Below are 17,580 nucleotides of genomic sequence, written 5' to 3' on the forward strand. Positions count from 1 at the left end.
CAGACTTCTTCTTCTTCTTTTAAGTATATTTATTCCCCAGCGTATATCAAACAAGTTTTTCCCACTGCTTTACTGACCAGTTTGGATCTGCAACAATTTTGGCTCCCATTAATCAGGTGTTTGGCATCATATATTGTAAATGATGCATCGATGTACACCAAAAAGTGAAGGCAACTGACAAGCTTTACATATCACAGGTGCCAACTTGGCTTTGCAGCATGTATCCTTTAAGCAAGTAAAGGCAGAATTATTCTCCTCCACCTCCTCCTCGCCTTTTTATATAAAAAGAAGAAATTGGGACCAAACATATTTTGTCCTGAGAAATGTAGATGCTGCTAGATGCCAGTCTGTCCAACATGCTGTGCAAAAGGGCCAACCGGAGGGCTTGCCCATTAAAAGAACATTAACCTTGCCTCTATAGCTGTGCTCAGTTTGTTTTGACAAAGAGGCTCTCTGCAATTGACCAGCAATTAACCTTTTTACCTAAGTTTGCTCACCTATGCACAGATGACTCATACACAAGTTACAGTAAAGTACAATAGAGTTTACTCATGTCTAATGGATGGATAAGATGGCTGAATATTCCATGTTACTTTGACTATTTGACCTTCTGAGACATCTTTTATTTCATACCATTCACATTGTCTTCCCTGAATACGTTTGTTGATAAGGAAAGTACAAAATTGCAGTTTGTTGGCACAGGTTGACATTAAATGCATTTTAAACCAAAAAACCTAAGTGTGACATTTAGAGTTTGGAAAGAGTCACCAGTGGAGCTTGCAGCAATTTGTGAGGGGAGTGTAATATTCTGCAAAACAAACAAACCCAAACAAACCAAGAACATAGAGATGGATGAATCTGTCATTTTGGTTTCTCATTTTTCCAGTCTAATGTTCAATTCTCCACATTTGCACATAAGTTTGTGGGATTTTAAAAAGATTTCTCACCTCACCCAGCGTTTTCATACAAATTTATTCTAATATATATATTTGCATATGCAACTTTGCCTAAGAGACACCTTTTTGCTAGGTAATTTCCCCTATACAAAAGCATTTTAGTGTTGTTTTCACCAATACAGTGGCACCTTGGTTTAAAAACTTAATCCGTTCCGGAAGTCCGTTCTTAAACCAAAGCGTTCTTAAACCAAGGCGTGCTTTCCCATAGCAGCAGGGGACTCAATTTACACTCAACAGGAAACGGAACATGTTCTTATTCCAAGGCAAAGTTCACAAACCAAAACACCTACTTCCGGGTTTGCAGCGTTCTTCATCCAAGTTGTTCATAAACTAAACTGTTCTTAAACCAAGGTACCACTGTACATGCATTTTTTTAAACGCACACTGGATCTTAGTATATGCATTATTGTACATATTATTTGGTTCGAGAACTGCATTGAAAAAAGCGAGAGAAGTGTGGCTTTTGAAGGATGGCTGCATTTTGTTTCTTGTAATGTAACTGGAAATGCAAATTAAGTAGGTTGGACTATCGATAGGAACTGAACCAAACCAAATGCAAGGCAAAAATAGCAGCTAGCCAGGTAGATTTTCTGACAATGGGCCTTCCCATTGATAACAGGGGATCAGCCAAAGTTGCTCTAGACGGGATGCAATGTGTCAATGGATTTGGGATGCTGTCCATATTACAGAATTATGCAGAGTAAACAAACCGTATATCAAGAGGAGAGAAGGTTAATCTTGGCAAGTTGTATAATGCTGTGGACTAAAGTAATGGCCTGAATGGCTCAATGCTTGGATGGTTTTTAAATGCTGGAGAATGGAAAACATATTATGAATCACCCCCAAGGATTATTAAAATGCAAGCACCGGATTGATTGTGATGTATGAACTATAGCGCATAACTGACATGAATAATTGTGTCAGGCCAGAGACTGACAGCGCTCCAGACTGCACCAGACAAAAGCAGACCATCACTCAAAAGGGGTTTTATGAGCAACCTAGCACAGAGGCGTTGACATTTCCTCATTTTAAAAATGGCGAATCAAAGGTCCATTTCCTAAATCCACAGACAGTTATTTGTTGAATGGCAAAATTAAGATGGATGTGCCGTCTTCCATGAGGAGTATTTTAAAGGAGCGTTAAAGATTTGTTTTTAGTCTATTAATTTGTGCATGATAGATGTTTCCTACATCTGATCTCATTAACTGTCAACGCCAAGCTGATCCATTGTGTTAGGAACCAAGAAAGGAACCACAGAGGTCACAAAACAGTTGTCCTGGATGAGCATGGTTAAAAGCGGTACTGCACCAAAGTAAGCGAGTGCGCTTATGTGGCTCCCAGGGACACATAAATCTGTTAACTTCGGGCCTCATCTGCACTATACTTTTAAAGCAATTCCATACAATTACGGTGCTGGAGGAGACTCTTAAGAGTCCCATGGACTGGAAGAAGATCAAACCTATCCACTCTGAAGGAAATCAGCCCTGAGTGCTCACTGGAAGGACAGATCGTGAAGCTGAGGCTCCAGTACTTTGGCCACCTCATGAGAAGAGAAGACTCCCTGGAAAAGACCCTGATGTTGGGAAAGATGGACGGCACAAGGAGAAGGGGACGACAGAGGACGAGATGGTTGGACAGAGTTCTCGAAGCTACCAGCATGAGTCTGACCAAACTGCGGGAGGCAGTGGAAGACAGGAGTGCCTGGCGTGCTCTGGTCCACGGGGTCACGAAGAGTCGGACACGACTAAACGACTAAAACAACAACAACATCATATCACTTTAAAGAGTTGTGGCTTCCCTCCCAGGGCTATTTTTCTAGAAAAAGAAGTCACCATGAATGCCTCCCTTGTTCTCTTATAATGGCGCCCACCTGAGAGGTGCCAGAACTGAGTTCCGGCTGAAAAATAAGCCCTGCTTTCTCCAAAGAATTATGGAGACTGTAGTTAAGGGTGCCGAGAGTTGTCAGGAGACCCTTACAATGCCAGAGTGATTTAACAACCAACTTCTCTGGCCATGGAGCTCTGGGAACTGTAGTTCTCTGAGGGAAACAGGGGTCTCCTAAGAACTCTTAGCACCTTTAACAATTTGCAGTGCTGAGGGTGCAAATGGGGTCTTGGGTTCTCTCCATTTATTTTTTCCCCCTTCAGTCTTACGTTCAGTTGGCCCCACTGTGAATTCCACAAAACCCCAGCAAAAAGGTTGGACTAAAATGCTGCCAATTTCATGTGAGGCCCTTTTAAGAAAAAGCCACACCAGATGATGTTGAAATGTGGAGAACTCAACTTGCGATTGGAGGGAAAATGACAAACTGAGAAAAACTAAAATTGACAGATTTGCCACCCTATTCTCACTTAGAGGGCACCAGCAAACAGGCACGAAAAATGAGGAAGAGGAGGAACAGGGCCAGGAATCAGAGGTTTGCATTGAACCTTCACAGCTGCTCGGAAATACCAACTTCTGATGCCGAGGCAACAGAAAGAATGGCACTTCCTGTTCCTCCACACCAGCCATCTTGAAATAACACTTTTGCATTCTCCGCAGCCCCGATTCCCTGGCCCAGGGCCAATTTCTGAATCTCCAGGCCACTCTGGTTGAGGTAGAGAAGCAAAAAATTCAGATCAGAAGTAGATGGGAAATGCAGAGGAAAAGGAAATATTTCACATCAGTGTTTATGGCCCAAATCTGCTCATGCCTCTTATCTGCTGTTTACCCTGAAAGGCTTTCTAAAGATCTTGGAAATCCGAGCTTTGGAAAGGTAGAGACATCGCAAGGAAGTTCAAGGAAAAATAGCAGCTGGTGATCAGTGAAGACTGGCTGATTCCTCTAAGCCAGTGGTGTCCAAACTTTTTAAAAAGAGGGCCAGATGTGATGAAGTGAAGGGCCGTTGACATTTTTTTTTTTTTTTAGGATTTTACTCCAAAGTTGTTGAGCTTCTTTTAGGATTGAAGTTGTTGAGGGTTTTTTAGGATTTTAGTGTTGAGAGTCATTCTGCATAGAAACAGTAAGGATGTTTGTAGCTTTAAGAACAGTTTCTGTAAGCTCTGGGCTGCTTGGATACAGCTGGCCATGACTACAAAAGGAGAAAAGCTGCAGTTTGAACTCTGCCTGCAGGAAAAACACCCACAAGCTTTGCTGTTTGTTGTTTTATAATAAAACCTTTATTTAGTTTGGTTTTACACCGGTCTCTGGTGTCACAGTCTCTGTCATCTGCCACCAGAGGAAAATCCCCCTCTAACATTTAGGATTTTACCTCAGGAAATAAACTGCCACAGGGGCCGGATTAAACCAACCAGTGTGCCAGAGTAGGCCCCCGAAACAGACTTTGGACATGCCTGTTCTAAGCAGCACTTGCTTAACATTTTTTTCATTTCGTTATATATTGTTTCCCAAAATTATTTGATGTTTAAACAATTTCACCATATATGTATCATAGTACCTTTTCCAGTGTTGCATCGCCAGCAGACATCGCTACAATTTTTTTTTTTCATTTTTGCTATTCTTTCAGGTGTTAAATACCATATATGTTGTCTTTTGAGGTAATTTTCTTTCAATATATAACACATAGTGAATTTCATATCTTCTTTCCACAATTTTCCCCATTGTTCAAACATTATATTTTTCCCAATATTTTGCACCCATTTAATCATTGATGCTTTAACCAATTCATCCTTTGTTTCCCACTCTAAGATCAGATTATACAATTTAGATATATATTTTTTTCTTGTATTAAGTATTTATCGAATTTTGATATTTCATTTTCAAATCCTAACTTTTTGTCTTTCACTAATCTATGCTTAATTTGAATATATTGGAACCAATCACTAATATGAGCTTTAATTTCTGTATAATCCTTTAATTCCAATTCTCCGTTTTCTTCCTTTAATACAATTTTATAGGTAGCCCAATTTTCTTTCATATTTAATTTTTTCACTGCGACAATTTCTGCTGGCGATGTTAGCAGGGCATTCTTAATAATTGTCTGAAGTACACATTTTATTTTATGGAATATTTTTTAAAAAAATACTATTTCCATGTTTATACCGAGCCCAACCATTGGTCCATCTAGCTCAGTATTGTCTACTCTGATTGGCAGTGGCAAGGGACATTTTTCAACCATACTTGGAGATGCCAATGATGGAACCTGGGGGACTGCTGCCTATGGTGAGATGCTAAATTGGTTTTCTGGTCCATTCCAGCACTGTCACTGGTTAAGCCCACTTGCGCGCAACAACAGTGTGGTGCAGCAGCCCCTCCTAACAAAGCAGTACTATAATGTTAGAGAGAGAGGTTTGGAAGAGAGATTCCTACTCTTTCGTAGCAGAGGTAGTACAATGGTGATTGCTCCAAGCATGTGAAAACTTGTTACAATTTGCATCTGCCCTCATCCACCTCTAAACAAATGTTCCCCACAAAACTACTTAGGCTAGAATAAATCACAAACATTTAACTCTGCAAATAAGTGAAGATTTTACTCACAGGGTTTCAGGAGTTACAGCAAGCATGTTAAAACTTGTTATGATTTGCATCTGCCCTCATCCACCTCTACACAAATGTTCCCTACAAAAATACTTAGGCTAGAATAAATCACAAACATTTGACTCTGCAAATAAGTGAAGGTTTTACTCACAGGGTTTCAGGAGTTACAGCAAACAAGTTGGTGGTGAAATGAAGAAGAAAGGTTCCAAATGACTTAAAAGAAAGAACTTGGTTTCCTTACAAAAGAATCAGGCAATACAAATCTCTTGTTAAAGAGGTTTTCCATCCACTTGGTTTTTCTTCAGCTGCAATTCTGGCTTCTTTGATGAAGCAAAGCAAAGAGAGAAAAGGGAGGAAGCAAAGGCTGTTGGGAGCCTGCTAAGCTCCACCCACTGGCACCTGGAGCTCAGGTCAACCCTTTCATGCTCGCAAGCGTGAGTCGGTAACTGTATATTACAACATAATATGGGTTGCTTGGCTCCAGGCCCTTTACAGTGCTACGCCAGGTAAGCCTGGAGAAACTGGCAGCTGGAAGATGGAGGCCAAAAAGGTGGTAGACACTGGGACTGGGCATAGGATTGGTTCTTGTGGGCCCAGCTAAGGTGCATGGCCCCATAGCAAGTGCCCCAGTATGCTAGGTTGTCATTCCCGAACCATCATTTTGTCTTGGACCAAGGCCTTTTCATCAAGAATGAAGCAGAGGAGGAAATGCTTAAGTCCCTTCCCCCAGGACCTCCTCTGATCCGGATACTTGTCAGTTGTAAACACACACCCCCCCCCCCGCAAAAAAGGTGGTACCATTTGCATTTTTAAGAACAGACATATTCAATGCAACTATGCATTTTACTTCATGTCTACCTTGGTGCTTCAAATCCCCTATTTACAGAGAGAGGAAGCAGAGTCCCAAAGCCCGCCCTTGCTTGAATTGCAGGAGGAAATCCTAATAGTTAGTTGTATTGTTTTGATCATACAAAGCAAAGAACGACAACAATTCTCTCCTTCTCTCCCATACACACACACACACACACACACACACACAGAGAGAGAGAGAGAGAGAGAGAGAGAGAGAGGCGCCATCCTCAACTGGAGCGGTTTCATACCTCTCATTCCTAGAATCCATTTTGTTGCTGGGGAACATCAATTCAATTATCAAGTTAAGTCAATTGCTGGAAAAGCAATTAAAAAAACCCCAAAACACTATTAGAGCTATTGAAGGGGATCCTGATTTAGCAAATTACTAGGAAATGATTTAAAGGATACTGGTGGTGATTTCGTAATATGACGACTGAAACTTGAGCCCGACACATGTAACTTTCCAAAAACATTCATTTGATATTCTTTTCAGCACTGCAGTGCAAAAGAAGCAGCATCTCTCCCCCCCCCCCCCAATCCCCTGGCCCTACCCAGACTAACATGTGTAAGCAAATTTTAACAAATAAAAGTTTGTCCAACAAAACAGCCAAGTGATCATACAGCTGTTTCTGTCTGCCTTTGGGCACGCAGAGAGAAGAGGTTGGCTACCAAATAGAGCTGAAAAAGAACTTCAGAATACTCACGTTTGAACAATGCAGATTGTCTCTAGACATGACTAATGGCAGCCAAGCAATCAGAGAATGAGCAAGGATCAGTAAAGTTTATCATTATTATTTGTTTGATTTCTTATAAGGTCCCCAGGACAGGTTACAGCAATCAAGTTCAGTATGAATGGCAGTTTAAAACAAAATGTAATTTTTTAATATCTCAGCAAAATCAGCATGAATTGTCATAGTTTGATAAGCCACGTTTTGTTTAACCACTCGTTCATGATATAACCATAGTTTACTTTAAACTTCCTGTATAGGGAAGTTTTTAATGTTTGATGTTTTATTGTGTTTTTATATATTTTATATTTTTCTGGAAGCTGCCCTGAGAAGCTGGGGCAACCCCACCGCCCCACATTATTAATTACAATATTTCATGGCAATGGGTGTTCCACAGCTGTGGTGCCACCACTCAAAAGATCCATCCCCTGGTAACCTCCAATCTGTTCCTTGCTAATGATGGACCAGAGAGCAGAAACTCTAACGCTGATCACAGTGCCTAGGGGTGTTCATCTGGGCACATGTGGTCTTTCAGACAACCTGGTCCTTAGACATTTAAGAGCTCTGAGAATCCTGTCTACAAGCCGTTAACTACTAATTCTAAATCCGTCATGTAATTAACCTAACAACTGTAAAAATCAGCATTTGTTGGAGAAAAGGCTGGAATTCCTTTACTTTCTGGATGATGTTTTAAAATATGGAATTTATGTCTAAAACCTTGGTTCCCAACGTGGGGCACACGCCCCACAGGGGGACAATTTGATTTTTAGGGGGGGGCAATTTAAGAATGTTTAGACCAAGCCTTTTAGGCTTCCTCCATGTGAATAGGAGTTCACTTTTTGAATAAGAAGAATTATACATCACAGGGAAGGGGGGGCATCAGGATTTTAGAGATGCTTAGGTGGGGCATGGCCAAAAAAAGGTTGGGAACCTCTGGTCTAAAACAAGAATACGAAACAAATTAAATATCTATGTATGACTTGTTGCTCTACTAACTTATTCAGAATTATGTATGTTTATTGTTTTTGTAGAAAATTAAAAATGTCTCCAGGCCTGATGCACCCATCAAGGTAGCTATTAATGCAAGTTTAGGTCCTATCTGCACTATAAATTTAAAGTGTCATACCACTTTAAGCAGTCATGGCTTCTCCTTAAGAATCCTGGGAATTGTAGTTTGTTAAAGGTGCTGAGAGTCGTTGGGAGATGCTCGTTCCCCTCTCAGAGTGATTTAACAACCAATGCCTCTTTTCAAGGAACTCTGGGATTTCAGCCATGAAGGGAATTGGAGTCTCCTAACAACTCCCAGCACCCTTAGCAAACTACACTTCCCAAGGTTCTTTGGGGGAAGCCATGATTTTAAAGTGGCATGATACTGCTTTAAATATGTAGTGCAGATGGAACTTTAGAAGCAACAAACCATAGCTTTCTTTAGCATGGATTGCCTGAAGGGCATCACATGAATGAATGTCCTTCTCTAGTCTACTGATTTGTGAAATTCCCAATTTTGAGCTACTCTATAAATACTCTTTCATTTCCAGAAGAAGAAGGGGGGAAAACCTCACAGGTTGTAGGGGAAACACTATTTAAAGTCTTCGGGCCTCAGAGACAGAATGAGTTAGAGAATTGTCGTGAATTAAATGAGGCATATAAGAGCTGATGCAGCTCTGCAAATTACACAGCTAATAGAAGAAGCCGAACAGAAGAATTGAAAATGCCCAAAAGGGGCTACAGATAAAGGAACCCCACAGCTGCCGTCAGCTTTGCTGATGTAATAATATAATAGACCGATTTCTTTCCTGAAAGAACTTTAGCAGGAGAAAAAATACAATTAAGTTTGCTGGGGAATGTTGCAGATCAAACATATTGCTCTCTCTAGGCAGCAGAAGTCGCTACCCTGTCTATATCAATCAACAGGATTTCGCTTCATAATCAGAGAAGCCTGAGATTTTTTTATTTTTTATTTAAATCAAAGTGGGATGATTACAGACACTGCAATATGATTAAACCATCCAGCCTGCAGTTTAATGGACCTGGAACTGAAATTAGAAGCAGATTCATTGGTATCATTTTGAATAGGTGGCAGATAATTAAGTGGCTCTTATACTGACTCATGAGAACATTCATTTCACATTAAAGTCTGCATGGGGTGAGAGTTGCCAATGTTAGGATGGAATTTGTATAAACCTGTGATGGATATGGAAATTTGGCTTCTCAAGTTCCATTGAGATAAATGGTTTGCACATGGTGTTCTTCCTCAAAAACTCAGCAGGTGTTCCTCTCAATGAGAAGATATTATCATCATCATCATCATATCTGTATGCCACCTTTCCATAGCTGAAACTGCTGAAGGCGGCTTATAACATGACAAGATTTACATAATTACAAACATAACAGAAGTCACAAACAATAAATAAAACACATCAAAAAGGACACAACCAAATGGAAACAATTTCCACGTAAATCATAAGATCTAAAACTAAAGATACAACAATAATATCAATAACAGCTCTTTCAACGTAAACAATATTCCAGCCCAAGAATCTGTTCAACAGTCTCACCTTTTGTAGCTGGAGTCAGTCAGCACTCCACTCTCCCAGGCAGGATGGGAAAGGGTCAGCAAGGCAGGGTGCAGGTCTTCCAGGGCTCACAGCCAAGATGGTCTCATTTAAAACAACACAGATGAAAATTTAAAAGCAGCTGCAGTCCTTGTGAAGCCTGTCAGGCCCCGCCCCAAGCCAGGTGGAAAGAAGCAAGAGCAGGGTCTTTTAGGCCCTCAGCCGGCAGCCCTCCTGATATGTGACTGATGTAGCAGTTCGTCAGAAAGACAGCTTACCTATCACTTTCGATCATCTCTCACAATGCATGGCTACTAGTGTTAGATTGTGGCCTCCTAAACGGTCATGGCTTCTGCCACAGAATCCTGGGACCTGTACTTTGTTATTGGTAGGACATTCCCAGTCCTATCTGGAGAGGCCAGGAATTGAACCCAGAACCTTCTGCATGCAAAGCACATGCTCTACCACAGAGATGTTTGACAATCATCCATTAATTGCTCTAATAATTGAATGAGATTTATCATACTTATAAGTGCACGTACAAATGACACCTACATGATATTACCATTCTTCCAGGTCTCGGCCTGACCGAATCTTTGTGAAGTCTCGATGTTACAAAGCTGAGAAGCAAAGGCACCAAGCATTAGAGTAAGTAAGCACCAGAACTTGCTCATATGCCCACCTCCAACATGCGAGAGTTTGTTTGAATGATCGTATATGTGTAAGATTGGATTTGCTCAGTGCTTTTCCTCCCCTGAAGGTATTCAAGGATACACAATCCTGGCACCATTTTTCTAGGAAAAAAGCACTGGTTAAAAATGTAACACAGTAACGACTTCATGGTGAATACCGGCACCGTTTTTCTAGGAGAAAAGCACTGAGTTTACTGTATTAAATTAGAAAGGAAAATTGAAGTGCAGGTGGGTTTCCACGAGGCAAGACATAGTGATAACAGCAAGAACCTTTATTGAACTAACAGAACTGGACAACAGGGTCAAAGCAACTGCTTATATACATTTCTGAAGGCTCGGGCCACTCCCACTTCCAACGTGATTGGCTGTCTAAACTTCCAAACTGCGAATCATAACTCAGAGTTCAAGGGCCAATGGCAGAGGCCCAAATCCTGAAATGTTCTGTCATTGGATATCATGTATCGAATCAGAACACAGGGGCTCAGAATCCTTGGTCCAGACTCAAGCTCAGGGAAACACAGACCACTGAATACGTAACAAAAATGACACTTTCTCTGTAGTCACCAGTTTGGGGTCAGGAAATCTCTACAGACTGGCAGGCCTCTGAGGATCTTCTTTGAAGGTGTTTTGTTAGAATAAAGTTACAAACTCAAGCCAAAAAGCAGCTGGTTCCTGGCAGGGGCCCCTGGCTGGCTTAGCCCTCTGAAGCCTAAGACAAGTGCCCTCACCCCTGCCCAGGCCTGCAGACTGAGGAAGGAAATGCACATTGGTTGCTGGGGACAAAAGTTATGGTTGATGGATTACAGAAACAGCAGGAGGAATGGCGCATGACAGATTGCTATTGTTGCTTGGGGATTACCGCAAAGCTAGTCTTTTTTCTCCTAGACTTCATTTCCGCATACAGTGGTGCTTGGGGTTAAGTACTTAATTCGTTCTGGAGGTCCATACTTAACCTGAAACTGTTCTTAACCTGAAGCACCCCTTTAGCTAATGGGGCCTCCTGGTGCTGCCGGAGCACAATTTCTTTTCTCATCCTGAAGCAAAGTTCTTAACCCGAGGTAATATTTCTGGGTTAGCAGTGTCTGTAACCTGAAGCGTATGTAACCTGAAGCGTATGTAACCCGAGGTACCACTGTAGTTGTGTGGGTAGGGTTGCCATAGTTCAAAAAGTGAAAATCCGGACATTTTGCTGATTTGGCAACCCTATGTGTAAATAGGGCTTTAAATCAGTGGTGCAGGAGTGATGACATCATCTGCTAGTGCAGTATTTGCCAATGCTGTAAGCTTAGGGGTGTGCGTTGCTGCATGGTGCCCATTGGGTAGGCTACAAGCCAGGGAGGCCAACAGTAGGTGGCGCTAGAGCCAATGGCAGGTGCAACCTCCTCCCTGTTGAGCTCTACAAAGGCAACACTGAGGCCACATTCCCACCATCCATTTGAAGCACAATGATACCACTTTTTAAAAAGTTATGGCTTCCTCCAAAGAGCTTCAATTCCCAGAGTTCTGTGGGAAGAAGGATTGATTGTTAAGTACTCTGGTATCATAGTGCTGTAGTGGATGGTGGGAATGTGGCCCTAGCTAAAACATATTGATAGGATCCTAGAATTTGCAAAATAAATCAGGGTGTGTAAAGAGAAGTTATTATATTAATATGAAAAACATGGAATAAGCCTCTTGGTATCTTTTAGACTTTGATTGATGGCTAAAGTTGTGATTTAACTGGAACACTTTCTGTTTGACCTTTGTCTGTTTTTAAATTCTTTGCACTGGTTGTCCCTCATATCTTACTGATGGACATATCCTTGAGGCTGACATGGTTTTGATACTGTGTTTCTGCGCCTCACAGAAGTATCCAGTGCCAACCCTATTTATGTAATGTGAACGAGAGATTAATAATTTTCAGGGTAGCAGCCGGGCAAATTTAAAATAGAGAAATAAATGATCATTTTTAAGGCCACAGGAGAGTGAAATTAACATTTTTGTCCCTTTTGCCATAGGGGCCATACCCATCGCCTTTCAGCCTGATCCGGGGCGTATGACAAAGAAACATTCCTTACACAGCAGTGGCCCATCTTGTATATCAGGTCAGTTTCCTCGTGTAGCCCCTGTTAAACCAATTTGATAACTCTGTGAGGGGACATGGGGACCTTGTGGGAGGGAAGCCATGACTGTTTGAAATGGTATGATTGAAAGGCATAGTTCAGATGGGGCCTTGGTTTCTGCTGGACTTTTATGTTGGTTCAAGGAAAAAAATAGGTATAAAAAGATAATTCCTGGATACCAAGATCCAAGCATGCTGCAAGTACTCTTTGGTGAGCGAAATCTCTCCCAGCAGAGATTTAAAGTCACAAAATATGCAGCAAAGTAAAGCATGAAAATATGGGCTGTTCAACCTTTAAAATATGCCCTTTAAAGCGAGATCCAAAATGTCCCCTTAAAAGTTTATTTTCAGAGTTTCCCTCTTCCCGCAGCATAGGAAAAAGTCACATGCTTGGTGACTTCAAAAAATCATTTACTTACAAACTCTTCAAAGGTCAGATTAATGAGTTGGGGAGGGGGGATGCACAGGCAGTAAAACTTGGCTTAGTTGCAAAAGTGGTGAAAGTTCCTAAATTATTGGTATAGGGACTCAAGAGTGGCTGGTTAGAGCCATGCGGCTGAGCTGGACCAGCTCAACCTCCTCACATGCAGAGCTTCTCAGGTAGAGTGGCCGTGGGGGACAGGTGGGAGACAATAGGCTTTATTGCCTGTTTCTTCCCAAGGTGAGGGAAGTGGACATTATCTAAGCTTGGCAGGACAGCTTACTCTATGGTATTAACCCCTTCGTGCCTTAATTAAACTTGAGCATGTTGGTTATATGAGGCTGGTTATCCCACATTTTGGTGTCCTGACGCAAAGATGGAGCCTCTGCAGTCAGTCCCAAGTCTAGGCAGGTATGTTTAGGTGCATAAGCACCTTAACTTGCTTCTTTAAAAAAAACAACAACCAGCCAAGGACATGGGCTGTAGATTTCATGACATGTTGCTCAGTCAGTCCCCTCTCCTTGTCGTCTTTCACAGGTGTACAATGAGGGTAGCAGTGGGAATCAACCCTGATGTGGAGAGACATAAACCATGGAAGGACCAACACCCGAACCCGTCTTTGTCGACGTGGACAAAGGACTAACGCTAGCATGCTTCGTCTTCCTTTGCCTCTTCCTGATCGTCATGATTATCCGCTGCGCGAAAGTCATCATGGACCCTTACAGCGCCATCCCGACGTCTACGTGGGAGGAACAGCACCTGGATGACTGACAGGGGAGAGAGGGGAGGAGGCGGGCAACAATCATGAAGCCACATGGACCAACCAAAAGCTTGCGCGAGAGAGCACAACACGGACAGCTGCCTTGCCTGGAGGAGGGCACAAAATATTATACAGCTTTTCCGAGATGCACAGGGCAGTGTAGGTCCCCCTGAGAGCACACTGGTGATAGCTTCTTGCCTATCAGCCTCGATACATCGCCGTGTCCTTTCTCCTTCCGAAGGAGTGACCTCCAGGTTTTAATGAGGAAATGATTATGATTGTATATCAAGTAGCACAAAAGCTCTCTAGGCACTAGAAAATCCCTTCCAAGCTTTTTTCTAGTATAATCTCTATTAAGCACCTTCTCTCTGTTTTAAATCGTTATTTGTAATTGAAATGGGCAAATACATGCTATAAATACAGGCAGATGCTATGCAGAGATACCAGGGCGGTATGAGGGTCAAAGACGAGGGGGCTGGCATTTTAAAATGAGGGCGCTCTTTACAAGATTGGCAATAATAATAAAGAAACCTTAAGGGTTGTTGTTTTTCTCTCCGTTGGAACTGGAGTGGGTTGCAAGGTTGTTTAAAAACCAGTGTCGCCACAGATGTGCAGAATACGGACATCTGCTCCTTGACTTTCAAAGCACAGGGCTTCTCCCCAAGAACCTGGGAACTGTAGTTTGTTAAGGGTACTGGGAATAGTAGCTGTGTGGGGAGTAAACTGCAGTTCCCAAGATTTATTTTTTTCCAGGGAAGCCATCTCTTTAAATGCCTGGTTTGGATCTCTGATAGCGGTTAGGTGAGCTCTCCTTGGAGGCTATCCTATGAAGCCTCTTTGGAGCCTCTGTTAATAGTGGGTGACCTCTGACGAAGAGTCTGCTGTTGGCTACTTCTTCTAACAGTGAACTCAGTGGATCCATGCAAATGGATCTGGAGTCGATGCAGGACCTTTATGAAACTAGAGGGAAGTATCAGCATCTTCAGATGAACCCTGAGGTATAGGGAAGCATCTCTATACAGTGGTACCTTGGGTTACATACGCTTCAGGTTACAGACTCCGCTAACCCAGAAATAGTGCTTCATGTTAAGAACTTTGCTTCAGGATGAGAACAGAAATTGTGCTCCGGCAGTGCGGTGGCAGCAGGAGGCCCCATTAGCTAAAGTGGTGCTTCAGGTTAAGAACAGTTTCAGGTTAAGTATGGACCTCCGGAATGAATTAAGTACTTAACCCGAGGTACCACTGTATAGCCACACAAACCAAAAGGGGGGCAAGCCCATGGCAGGCCCAGCACCAATGGTCAGAGGACTGTACCCCATGCTAGTCCTACTCAGAGTAGACCCATTTAAATTAATGAACCTAAGATAGCCATGTTCATTAATCTAAGTGGGTCAACTCTGAGTGGCTACAACCCAAAGATACACTGCATTTCCCCTCCACTTCCCCTGGGTCCTAGCAATAAATAAGTCCGTCCTTCATATATATCCTGCTTTTCATAGAGATGGGCATTGGTTACTTATAAAATATAGGCCACCAAACATGCGCTGATCTTAAAATGAATGACTCCCCTCTTGTTCCCAGTTTCACGGGAGGTATTTTTAGCCGAGTCTAGACAGTCATCTGTCAGGAATGCTGCAGCTGCCAGAATCATACCTTGAACAAGGAGTTGAACTAGATTGCGGTGGTGAGAAGGCTTCAGGCCTCCATGATCTGTATTATTATTATTATTATTATTATTATTATTATTATTATTATTATTTTATCATCATCATCATCATCATCATCATCTTCTCGAGATCTACCAACTGGAGCCAGATGCAAATGATGCACAATTAGAATGCAAGGTTCGTTTGAGCACATTTGGAGCCAATGAATGTGTTTTTCTGTACCAGAACTGAACTGGGAGCCCCCTCACACAAAAGTCCTCTCCTGGTTTACTTTATTCATTTCAGCAGCCTAAGAACAAGGCTCCATCTGCACTATACATTTAAAGAACTCCACTGTTTAAAGTGCTATGATACTGCTTCCAGTGTGTAGTGCAGATGGGGTCCAAATCATTTTGTCACTCCTATTCTTGAACATTTGGGAGTCGGAAGCCCTTGCAAAGAGAGCCAGTGTGGTGTAGTGGTTAAGAGCGGTAGACTCGTAATCTGGGGAACCGGGTTCGCTTCCCCGCTCCTCCACATGCAGCTGCTGGGTGACCTTGGGCCAGTCACACTTCTCTGAAGTCTCTCAGCCTCACTCGCCTCACAGAGTGTTTGTTGTGGGGGAAGAAGGGAAAGGAGATTGTGAGCCGCTTTGAGACTCCTTCGGGTAGTGATAAAGCGGGATATCAAATTCAAACTCCTCTTCTTCTCTCCCCCCCCCCATCTGCCTTCATCTGGACAAGATGGCCTTCACCAAATTTGCCACATCTGGATGAAGTGCAGTAAGGGGCCAGTGGGCACCTTTGCAGTGTTACAGGGTGCCGGCACTGGCGGAGGAAGAGGAGTGGGGGGGGAGCACACTGCCCCCGGCAACGTGATCCTGGTGGGCTGCCATCACGGCTGCCCCCCACCTGCGCTGGGTGCTACGCCCCCGCAGGTGGCGTGCCATGCCCTAGGACATGCGCCAGCCCCTCCCCTGCCTGCTCTTGCCCCCTGGGTGCTGGTGACAAAATGGCTGCCATGGCAGGGTGTGACATATCACAAAATAGCTGCCACATCTAAACAAGCATTAAAAGATACAGGACCCCAAATTGGTGTGGACACAGCCTTGCCCATCGACAAGGAAAAAAGAACCAACATCATCTGCCACAGCACTCTCTCACAGAGAAAAACTCTTTGCACCTCTGTGGGCATGTTTAAGGGGGCATGTTCAGTGCAGGAGGGGCTGAGCTACTGCATATACACCTACGTTCCTTCCAACTACATACAGTGGTACTTTGGTTCTCAGACTTAGTCCGTTCCAGAAGTCTGTCCCAAAACCAAGGTGCGTTTTCCCATAGAAAGTAATGCAAAACAGATTAATCCGTTCCAAACTTTAAAAAACCAACCCCTTAAACAGCAATTTAACATGAATTTGACTATCTAACGACACCACTGATCCATAAAATGAAAGCAATTATCAATGTACTGCACTATAAAATAAATAAGACAGTATTGTAGATGATAAAAATTAAAATTAATTTCTTTTCTTACCTGCACTGATTATAGTCATTATTTGGATAGGAGGCTTTTATCCATTTCTGCAGTCACACAATCAATCAATCAATCAATCAATCAATAGCTGAACTGGGTTCCACACAGTCACAAAAAGAAATTAACGGAAAAGGCCTCAAAAACCAAAACGCAAATTAAATAGCAAAAACAAAAGCACCAAACTTAATCCATTCTGGAAGTCCGTTTGGCTTCCAAAACGTTCAAATACCAAGGTGCAGCTTCTGATTTGTGCAGGTGCCCCAGAAACAATAGCCAACACCCACATCAGACATTCAGCTTCTGAAAAATGTTCAAAAACTGGAACATTTACTTCCAGGTTTCTGGCGTTTGAGAACTAAAGCGTTTGAGAACCAAGGTACCATTGTAATTCTAAGAAGTAAAGTTGAGAAGAGAGGGCACCTTGCACCCTCTAGATCAGGGTTTCCCAAACCTGGGTCTCCAAGCTGTTTGGGGACTACAGTTCCCATTGTCCCTTACCTGCTAGCTAGGGATGATGGGAGTTGTAGTCCAAAAAACCTTGGGAAACTCGGCTCTAGATATTACTGGACTTCAACTCCCATCATTCCCACCCCTTGAGAACAGCCAATGGTCAGAGATGATGGGAATTGTAGTCCAGCAACATTTGGAGGACCACAGGTTAGGTACTCTTTGTTATGTAGGCTGGATGTCATTTTCTACCAGGAGAAGCCCAGAGAGAGTAGGGGAATTAAGTAATCCTATTCCACCGAAAACTTGAATCAGGCCAACTCAGGCTTATCCAGAACTGCAGCCAGACATATGCCTACTAAATGAGGGTTCCTACTCTAGCAGGTAGGAGTTGCCAATTTTTTTCCTGGTAG

The 17,580-nt window shown here is 42.6% G+C and overlaps 1 protein-coding gene across 1 annotated transcript in view; it reads left to right on the forward strand.

The window, feature by feature from the left end:
• CTXND1 (cortexin domain containing 1) overlaps positions 1-14,034 on the forward strand; it is a 35,455-nt gene extending 21,421 nt beyond the window's left edge. The window contains exons 2-4 of the mRNA XM_083587129.1: positions 10,144-10,215; positions 12,257-12,343; positions 13,319-14,034. Coding sequence (XP_083443255.1) covers positions 13,373-13,552 — 180 coding nt within the window. The 5' untranslated portion in view covers positions 10,144-10,215; positions 12,257-12,343; positions 13,319-13,372 and the 3' untranslated portion in view covers positions 13,553-14,034. The remainder of the gene's footprint in view (positions 1-10,143; positions 10,216-12,256; positions 12,344-13,318) is intronic.
• The last annotated feature ends 3,546 nt before the right edge of the window (positions 14,035-17,580 follow it).

This window comes from Podarcis filfolensis (assembly GCF_964270895.1).
Source record: "Podarcis filfolensis genome assembly, chromosome: 14".
Classification (NCBI taxonomy): Eukaryota; Metazoa; Chordata; class Lepidosauria; order Squamata; family Lacertidae; genus Podarcis; species Podarcis filfolensis.